We start from the raw sequence: 10,325 nt of genomic DNA, 5'->3' as shown, positions 1-10,325 counted from the left end.
GTAACTCATTGTGAATCGCCTCAAATCTAATCATTCTGAATTTGCAAAAATTGCTCCTGAATCGAAAAACTATGAATCATGAATCAAATCCATTCGCTGTCGACGCAAAGATTCACACCACTAATTTATTCCAGGAAACTGAAATATGCATGTTTTGTAAGTGACATCATATCCTAAATATCAACCAAACACACCAACAATCACATATACATTTTACATATTTATTACTATTTATTTGACAGTTTATTGTGACATCACTTCACTTCTGCCTTTCTAAGAATAAACCAAATTTAATTCTCCTGAGACACAAATAATGATTATTCTTAAGATCTGCTGCTCACAGAATCATATTCAACAGTTTCTGATGCAGATAAGATTAGTGAAAAACATAAAGACACATAAATACACCAGATATGCAAAGAGATTCGTAAAACACACACATCTAAATAATATTCAATGATGTCTGAAATATTTAATAAGATCAGATTATGTTATGATAATTAACACAGAGAAATAGTACAGAAATAGATTCACTCAGAAATTACTAAAAGAAAAAAAAAGAAACATATGAAAGTAAATAAGAAAAGTAAAGAATGAAAACAGTGAATGTAAGTAAACACACAAACATTGACGTCTTCTCACTCCTAAGATCTGCTGCAGATGAAGTTGAGTTTGTGAGTCTCAGGAAGGCTGATCCAGCGCTGATCTCCTCCAGACTGAACTGCTCCTTTTCTCTTCGTAAGGCTGCAGTTTTCCGGTGTCGTTCCGTTCCCCGGAGCCCAGTTCTGATAGCACACCATCTCTCCGCTCAACCAGAGCCACATGTTCATTTGGCAGTAGTTGTGTAAACCCATCCACACCGCCTCAGTAGACGCACGTTTAACCACATTCATCACCTCCTCCTGCATCTCGACTGAATGAACCGAGACCAGATCCGTATAATTCTGTCTGCAGTATCTCAGAGCTTCAGGCCACGTCAGAGTCTCGTTGATCAGAATCAGTTTATCTGGACACAAAACAAACCACAAGCAAAAACTAGAGAGAGACTGATCAAAAACAACATGCAGAACAAACACTGTGGAGGAATCTGTCATGTCAGACATGTAGCGTGAACTTTAAGATATCTGGAGGTGATGGATGGATTGTGTGTGTTTGTGAGGATCTGCTCACCTTCATGACACACAAAAGGAAATTGGTGGTTGCAAGAGAAGTCATGCCATTGACCCTGAGCGTTTGGTCTGATCACTGTACAGTTTTCATTTCCTCCAGCATTATTAGGTTCACCAGAGGCCCAGTATCTGAAAGAGGAGTCACTCTGATCTGACCACTGCCATGAGTCTCTGAACAGACCGATCCAGATCCATGATCCTGATAACTGAAGACCACTAATGAAATCCTTAATCTGTTGACTCTCATTCTGGTTCCTCACACTGACCAGATCACTGTGATTCTGTCTGCAGTAACTCTGAGCGTCTCTCCAGGTCTTCGTCTGATTGACAAAGACGAGTCCTGTGTTCGCTGTATGAAGAAAAACAACAACAACAAAACAATCAGTTTGTTCCTTTTTTTTTCTTCTTTCTTTTTTTTTTTTTTTTTTGAACTGGACTTTTTTCATAAAAACAATTCTACACAGAAATTGACTCAACATTGAAAGTGTGACATTTATCCTCAGTCTGTTCTAAATTCACTAACAAATTACATGAATTACATACAATAATTATGTTATTATATTTTACACAGTTACATTTACTCAAATTGTTATGCTGATAATATAATTTGTAAGGAAAACACTTTAATTAATATGGAAGTATTTCATTTCAAGTAAGTTTAACACACACACACACACACACACACACACACACACACACACACACACAGAGATAGGCAAAGCATAGAGTATGAAAACTGCACGCCAAATTGCCAAGAAATAAAATATATAATTACGGGTATGAATCCGTAACACTGTTCCTCAGTCACTCCTCAAATTGCTGTGATTGACAGTGATAACCGTAGCAATGGACGGGACAAAACATTTGTCAAAATAGACCTGTGCATTTAGTGCTGTAGTGTAAATGCAGACTAATAGACCCACAGCAACACAGACCAGAAGAAGAAAACAAGTCTGTGTTGTCTGGGTAATTTTAGAAGCTTTAAAGATTTTATTTAATACAGATTTTTTCCACATGTGTCCTTTAGCAATGTTTAAAAATCAGTTTAAATTTTTTTGTTTTTTTTTTATTAATAATTTGTTATTAAAGCTATTTTATAATAAATCCAAAAGCAAATCATGAAAAGAACTACATTATGAAGTGGCAAGAGCAAACAGAGTGGTTCAAGTATGACATCACTGTGTAGAGTTTAGCATTTTAGCACTTCTGGTTCCATCGTCCCGAAGTCAATGGGTTTTTTGAATGGGATTTTGGTTAAATGGCTGAAATAAGGTCTGTGGTGAACACAAGCTCAAGACACTTTCACATTTTACTCTCTGACATAAAATACATCAATATTACGCCACTCCTGATTTTTGAAGCTGTTACATGTCTTAAAAAAGGCTGTTGCTAACAAGTTGCTAACAAGTGGCTAAATAGGGGCTATATATACACCTCTTATCATTGAGTGCTCTCCATTCATGTTAATTATCTGAATGTGCTCCTCCAGAACTTTGTTAATAAAAACATAATTTATTATTGTAATGTTATGTGGTTTGAGACATGAGGTAATTTGACACTGTCTCTCTTGATGCTTAGCCGACTCTGCTGTGTGTGTTCTTGTGTTTTAAAGGAGCCGTGGCTTTGGAGACTCTGAAGGGAGAGTGGGATCTCATGCTTTCAAAGCTAGCTTCATATTGCTGGCCTCTCCGAAATTGCCTACACTACCTTTCATTTATAAATTAATGCTGTGTGTGTTAGTAGAAAACGTTCTGGAGCCGTTATATTTGGTATATGGTGCATGAACGGTTGTTGTAATTGTAAATAGCTGCACTCACTGTTGTTGCAGATGAAACAAAGAGTTTCACTACATGACAAATCCTCCCATTTTCCATTTGACATCATTCCACAATAATCTCTGCCATCAGGTTGTCCAGATCCCCAGTTCAGATAGAGCGCAGGTTCACCTGAAGACCACTGCCATTTATCAACATCCTTCCTCTTCAGCCCAATCCAGACCTTCTGACCACCTCCATCAGTCACACTCTTGTTCAGCTCGTTCATGTCGTTCATGTTGTCAACGGTGGCCAGATCTGTGTATTTCTCTCTGCAGAATCTCTGAGCTTCAGTCCAGGTCTTCAACACGTTTATAAAGTGATACTGACGCTGAACACATTCAGATACGGAGCAGAGAGCTGTGAAAGAGAGCGTTTGATTTAATGCTTTTCATAACAGGGTCAAACCTGATGAAACTATAAACCATAAATAATACAACAAACACACTCACCAATGAGAAGAAGAATCAAATATAGAGTTTGGTCCATTTCTGAGGAAAAACACATTAAAAATCCCAAATACTCACATATTCATCTTGGAGTAAATCATGATCATAATTATAAAAAAAAAAAAAAAAAAAATGTTTTCGCAATCATTCAGACAATGTTAACATCAGAAAGAAAATGTTCTTACTTTAGAGGTCGTGTGTTTCTGTCCTGAGTCTGATGTTTCTGTCTGCAGATTTACACTACGCTATTATTATATCTGCTCTCATCCCTCATTCAGCTCATCACGTCATTTCTGTATTTCTCTGAAAACCCCTATTTCATATTTTACTTCCTCTATATTTGTGTATTTGTCCACCCTCGTCTTTCCCTTTAGTTTCATATTGACATCTGTGTCAGTCAGTATTAGTCTATAATATGGACCTTATGGAATCAAAAAAAACATTTGAACATTCTAAATTAATATTTGAACATTCACAACTAAACACAGCTTCAATGATATTGCTGGACTGCATAACTCGTGTTTCATCCCTGATCATCTTGAAATCGTCGTCCATCCACACTTGCCATCTTTGCACTTCACCATTTGTCTACTATAGATTTTTCCTTGTATTTGGCCAAGTGTTCAAGTGTGTGTAGAACTGATTACCTAATTTGAAACACTTATGGTGTTGTAAAAATGCAAGTGTTTACAGAGCTTTATTTTGATTCTCAAAGCTTTTCATTTTTAAATAAACCTCTAAGTGTCTGTACAGCAGTGCCTATGTAACACAGTTTACTAGTAATGATGGTGCTTTTAACTTAATGATAAAAAGCAGTTGCAAATGTTGTAAAATTTACAAATACACATACTCATGTTTACACCAGTAAAATGTGCTCACTTATAGCCTGTTGCGTGCACATACTCTCTAGTGGCCAAGTGTATTTGGACAGACCCCATGTTTGAGTTTCTCTGTTTTGGGCCACTTTTATCTGTTGCTGTTTGACCTGAACAGAGAAGGGTTGAGTTCAGTAGTGAAGACTGGTGATACTGGTTACTGAGAGCCTTTAAAGTTTGAATATTGAGAGAGTTTGACCAGTGAGAGAGTTTGGGGCATTAAAAAAGACAAAATGAAGAGGAAGGGAAGACAATTCTTTTTTTCTTTGGGGAAAAAAATAGAAACATTTTTGCTCGTATATAGGCTTCTTTTTTTCCCTCTTCTGAAAGCTGAGACCCCTCACATTCACAGCAGAGACGAGATAAAGACATGAAAGCTTTCATTCCCCTGAAGTCCATCTCTAATGTTAGTAAAGCATATTAGACTCATTATCTCACTGAAATAATATCATCTTCTTCTGCTGTTTCAGAATAAACGTCTTAATTTCCTCCGTCTAAATACTTGATTGTGATTGGCTGGAATGTGTTCATTAAAACATTGTTACATTTTTAAGAATTAGTCTTATTTAGAAAATTCTTATTGTGTTTCGTGTCATACTCCTGCTGTTCTTAGTTTATAGAGCATGAACACGTTTGCATGTTAACACATCCTCATCACTCATTTGTTTAGCTCCACATTTATATGTTCAGGGTGGACAATATTTACATCTCTGCAGAAACAGTGTGTTATTGTAAACATGTTATTGACATATTCCATTGTCTCATTCTTTATTCATCTGTTAGTTTTATTAAAGGGATATTTCACCGCTGGAAAGATGAATGTGTATTTAAATTGGGTCATTTATGTAGTAGAAATGTGAAATTATTTTAGAAGTTGGAGCCTTCTAGACTGAGAAAATCCAGAAAATGTATTTTTGGCACATGTGGATGAAAGACAACAACTCCCAGAATGCACTTGCTTCGCTGCCCTACGAGGCCACTCCTGAGCCGCAGCTGCTCCGGCCGCCTCTTGTTCCTCCATCATCCACATCTGTTCATCGCTGTATTGTGGCTCGTACAGGCAGCCACGAGCATCGGATTCGCCCACCAGATCTTCAAAATCCCCTTCTGCCATATCATCTTCACAACTACCTTTCGCCATCGTGGTTAGCCTACAACTCAGCTTTCTCCACAGAGCAAGAGCCTGTTAAGCTTAGTTTAAAAAAAAAAAAAGATGGCTGACACTATTTGTACATTCTGTGAGTGAGATCCCTCTATGGGCGGGTTGAACATAGGCCGTCTCTCGCCTCTGGACAAAAACCCTCAGATGACGCTAAATGACAATTTTAGTCATTGAAGGTTTTTTTCCAGACACACAATACAGAAATCTCTCGTCTCAGGGGGACATCATTCATCAATCCAAAATACTACCAGGTTTCTACTGATACAAAGCTTAATGCTAATCGGAGAAGTATCCCTTTAAGTTACACTTCTTAACATTAGTTTTTCTCTGGCTGTTATAAAGCACATTTGTTATAGAAAAAAAGCAGTGACAAATGATTATGTAGTAGATGATTATTATGTATTGATGATAACACGTAGTGGCCTCAGGCCTAAACCATGAAACCGATTTAAGTTAACAAGGTGTTTCAGTTTAGTTTGCACCAACCCTGGATTTTAGGCACCATGAAAGTGGCTCTGCTTTTAGCAGTGTTCATCACGATAGTCATGGTACCAACAAACCTGAGTGGATTGGTTTGGTTTTTCAACTCGAAACTAATCCTGTACTAATCCTAATCCAATCATTCATTGTTATAAATTCAACTTTTCTTGTGGACTATATGTGTCGGATTGAAAATAATCCAAGATATTTGAAATGAACCAAGACATTTGCTTGACTGTTTTCCACCCCCTCTTTCTACCACAAGGACTATTTGGAGTTCCCAAAGGCACAGAGGGGCTGATAGGGATCAAGGCCTGTAGGCCAAGATGTTTTGGGGGTCGATGAATTGTCACACCTTTAGTACGGTGGGGGAAGTTGTAATTATTGGTCAGTGTGAACCTCTCACATTTGGGTTTTAGTCACATGGGCACGGAAGGGATAAAAGAAGATTGATTCTGATTCAATAAATGAAAAGGTTTTAATGATATCTGTGCATCATTAAATGTGAGCGAATGTTTGACTATTCTTTTTAACTCTTTACTGAAAATAATGTCAGAGTCCTGTTAGAATAATCAAATGTTTACAATTTATTATGTCAGGTAAATGTATCATGCCAATTACATAATCAATTCAAAGATAATCAATACAAAACACCAAATGCTCTGGAATAAAGAGAAGAGATGCAAACCCGACATACATATATAGGAAATGTATTGATTTGCATTGCATTGCATTGCATATTTGCATTGATCACCGTCCCAGACTTACTGGGGGCAGAATTTGCATTGAGTTTACACTTTTTGGGAGCAGGAGGCCATTTGCCTGGAGACCCACCCTCCGTTGTGTGCCAGTTATCTCTAAACTCTTAAATACCTTATTACCTTTTGTTTTACTTCTTTAGGAATGAGACCTTTGCACCAGTCGCACTGAGACATTTCAAGTGATACCAAACATGATGATAATTATTCACATTAAACCATATAGATTCTTGGGTGAATTTTGGTGATCTCAGCATGAGGGAGGAGGGATGTGGGAAGAGGGGAAGAAATGTAGATTAGGATTGCTTAGGTGAGAGGTGCCAGTTTCACAAGAGAGAGTTCAAATGTTAATTTCCAGAAAGGTCCTTTGTCTTCTCGAGGAGTGGTCGTTCCTCAACCAGTTCTTCCAGTTTCTCCAGCTTACACTGTAAGAAGTCGTTCAGTGCTATTGTCCATATTACTTAATTTTAAAAACTATATTTATTACAATAAATGAATTTATTTTTCTTTCTTTGTTTTTTTGAGTTATCAATAAGTAAAAAGTGTGAATATTTTCGTAACTTAATATTTTCTATAATAAAATTAATTTAAATTGATTTTACAAAACTCATTTTAAAAGTTTATATCAGACGTGTCAGACGTAAAAAGACACGACCCGCCCACCTGCAGCAACGGAAGAACAAGGCCGGGCAAATCCTTCACTCTCGTCTGATCCTTTAAGCACTTTGTATTCAGTTCAGAGGTTCTGCAGTCACCTTTTCATTACCATGAGACCTCGAAGTGCTTTGGGGGGAATTAGAGGAACTCGAATTCTGTAAAAGGGTTATTGTAAGATCTTTTAACATTTAAGTGGTTCCTGGAAGATCTCTTATGTTAAAGCCAGCATCTGGAGGAACTCAATGGTTCTGTGAAGCCACAATAAGATTTTTATTATCCTATTATTATTATTATTATTATTATTATTACATTTACATTTAATCATTTAGCAGACGCTTTTAAGTGACTTACAAATGAGTAGAGCAATAGAAGCAGTTAAACTAACAATAGGACAACAATATTCTCTGGGCTGTGTTCTGCGAAACTACCTTAACGCTACGTCGTTCTTAAGTTGTACCTTAACCCTTGTATGGTGTTCGGGTCTGTTGGACCCGTTTTCATTTTTTATCAAAAGAAAAATGATACAATTAATTATTTTTTCAACCTGAGACTCATTGGCCTTGGCTCATTTTCTGTGAGGAATATATATCAGAACACATTTTTAATGAAAACACACTGTACACCCCCCCTACACATTTATATTACACACAGGATGTTCGGGTCCACTGGACCCGGGGCTAATAAAAGTGTGGAAATTGTAGGTCCTGTGTACCTTTACTCTGTCCTCCTCCTGTCAGGGCCTGCTGACGTTAGTGTGTGTATGTTCTTGTATATGGTTTATGAGGACACAAATGTGTATAATGACATGGGTATTACAACGTAAACATGGTTTATGACGACATCTGTGTCCTCATACTAAAACATACTAAATGGTGTTTTTTGAAATTCAAAAAATGCCAAAAGTTTTCTGTGATTGGCAGGTTTAGTGGTAGGGTTAGTGTAGGGGGATATGTTATACAGTTTGTACATTAGAAAAACCATTATGCCTATGGAGAGTGACCGTACACCACATATCCAAGTGAGTGTGTGTGTGTGTGTGTGTGTGTGTGTGTGTGTGTGGGTGTGTGTTTTGTGTGTGTGTGTGGGTGGGTGTGTGTTTTGTGTGTGTGTGTTGTGGGTGTGTGTGTTGTGGGTGTGTGTATGTGTGTGCATAAGTGTGTGTGTGCGTGCGTGTGAGAGAGAGATTGTGTGTAAGTGTGAAAGAGTGCAAGAGTGAGTTTTGTGTTTCTACTCCTGCCATTCCCACACAAGGTTGCAATTCTTAAATGTGATCTAACAAAGGTAAAGAGAAAATATTGACCATATATGCTGTTTATATTGCTTGTAATTGGGATGAAGTAAACATCTGTTGAGTATTTTAACGTAACATTTTTGATTGTGTTGAATTAAAAACCCCAAAATGCAGCGGGTCCACCAGACCCACGAACACTTGGCTGAGTAACAAAAATATGAACACCACACAAGGGTTAAGAAGTACCTTATCGTTAATACCGGTTTTCCGAAACCTTCTTAGTTAAGTATACCTTCTGTAAGTCATACGTTCGTAAGGTTGGTCTGGAGCGCTCTTAGCTATACCTTATCGCTGCTGACGGTTCATACCGCTAGTGGCCACCACTACGCATAAATCTTTTTTACATCGCAGTTTAATTACACATAGAAAATATTATATGAACATTTAATATAAAATCTGATTTAGTGTTAAAATTACATTTTTACTTTACTTTAAAATTTTACACATAAAATACTTAAGTTGTTATAGCCTACACCCAGTGTATGGGAGTGTTTTCATTAATAAAGTTTCCATACACTAATGGTTGTTAGCTTTTTTATTTACTATCCTAAGGCACATCAGCTGGCGAACCATTTGACAGAAAAGGCTTAGGAGTCTATATTAAGAAAGATGAGTTTACACAAACTTTATAGCTATGGCAGCGAGACAGCGAGTGCTTGTTTTAAATCAAAGACGGCGCCGTCCGCGGAGCCAGTTAGTGTATGTCAACTACATGGCTGGTGGATAATCAGCATACGTTGTGGAGAACATAACACACTTATGGCCGTGAGGGTTTGGGATTGCACACTTGCTAAATTATAAACACATACTCATATTTATTTCTGCATGTACATATTTCAATGAGCCCCGATAAATGCAGTTTGTCTAAAACGCTTCTTTATAAAGAACATTGTTTTCTCAATACTTTACCTATACCGCTGTGAAGGAAAGAGCGCACAATCGATCATCGAGGCATCGATATCAACCTATTCAGCACCTCCACCATGGACAGCGCCTGCTAAGGTCGAACTTAAGAAGGTTTACTTTAAGCAACATCCTAAGGTATAGTTCGGAGAACACACGTAGGAAAGGTATACCTGTAGTTAAGGTGTACCTTTTGAGTCTTCGTAGCGCGCTAAGAGACAACATCGGAGAACGCAGCCCAGACCCTTCCCAGTTTAGTCTGATGCAGTATAAGTTTATTTTATTATTATTATTTTTTTAAACAGATATAAAGTAGAAGAGAAGAGAAAATAAAGCATTAGTATTAATGGATCAAGTGTTTATATTTATATATAGCCTTACATTTATTTAGTATATTGTATTGATTAATTTAAATTTAAATTTTAAATTTTTTACCTCACACAAAATTGCAGATTGTGTGGATTCTTATGGAAATGACTGGAATTCACCAGTGAACATTCACAGAACAACATATAATTTTACTGCACCTTAACTGGTGCCTTAATGGTGCCTCCACCTTAATGGAAAATATTTCCTGCTTGTTGTGACATAAGGAATACTGTTTCCGGGTCGTAGCCTCTACTTCTACTTCCTCTATCTTGTTTCTAGTGAGAATACTCCATTTATGAGCACTGTTGATTCAAGTCACACATTTAAGCTTTTCAAAAGCCATAGTGTACATTGCAGTCTCCAGTCTCACGGCATCCCAGACTTCGACATTTTATGAT

At 37.3% G+C, this 10,325-nt stretch overlaps 1 protein-coding gene across 1 annotated transcript; it reads right to left on the bottom strand.

Annotated features, from left to right (window-relative positions):
* Window positions 1-207: 207 nt before the first annotated feature.
* On the bottom strand, window positions 208-3,661 carry LOC308687085 (C-type mannose receptor 2-like). Its single transcript, XM_081359342.1, has 5 exons — window positions 3,618-3,661; window positions 3,436-3,474; window positions 2,987-3,343; window positions 1,171-1,518; window positions 208-1,006 (listed from the first exon to the last, which is right to left on the bottom strand). Exons 2-5 carry the CDS (start codon window positions 3,470-3,472, stop codon window positions 645-647), a joined length of 1,104 nt encoding a protein of 367 aa, XP_081215468.1. The 5' UTR covers window positions 3,473-3,474; window positions 3,618-3,661; the 3' UTR covers window positions 208-644.
* Window positions 3,662-10,325: the final 6,664 nt, after the last annotated feature.

The sequence above is a fragment of the Scardinius erythrophthalmus genome (assembly GCF_964197995.2).
Source record: "Scardinius erythrophthalmus genome assembly, chromosome: 2".
Taxonomy (NCBI): Eukaryota; Metazoa; Chordata; class Actinopteri; order Cypriniformes; family Leuciscidae; genus Scardinius; species Scardinius erythrophthalmus.
Note: the sequence above shows the minus strand (reverse complement) of the source record. Positions and strands in the feature narration are given on the sequence as shown.

Bases quoted from the DNA above. Each gene is read 5' to 3' on its own strand.
- LOC308687085 (XM_081359342.1), bottom strand. From the start codon at position 3,472: ATGGACCAAACTCTATATTTGATTCTTCTTCTCATTG. The intron at 3,344-3,435 runs GTGAGTGTGTTT...TCTCTTTCACAG, and splicing joins TTTGATTCTTCTTCTCATTG to CTCTCTGCTCCGTATCTGAA. The intron at 1,519-2,986 runs GTGAGTGCAGCT...TTCTTCATACAG, and splicing joins TTGTTTCATCTGCAACAACA to CGAACACAGGACTCGTCTTT.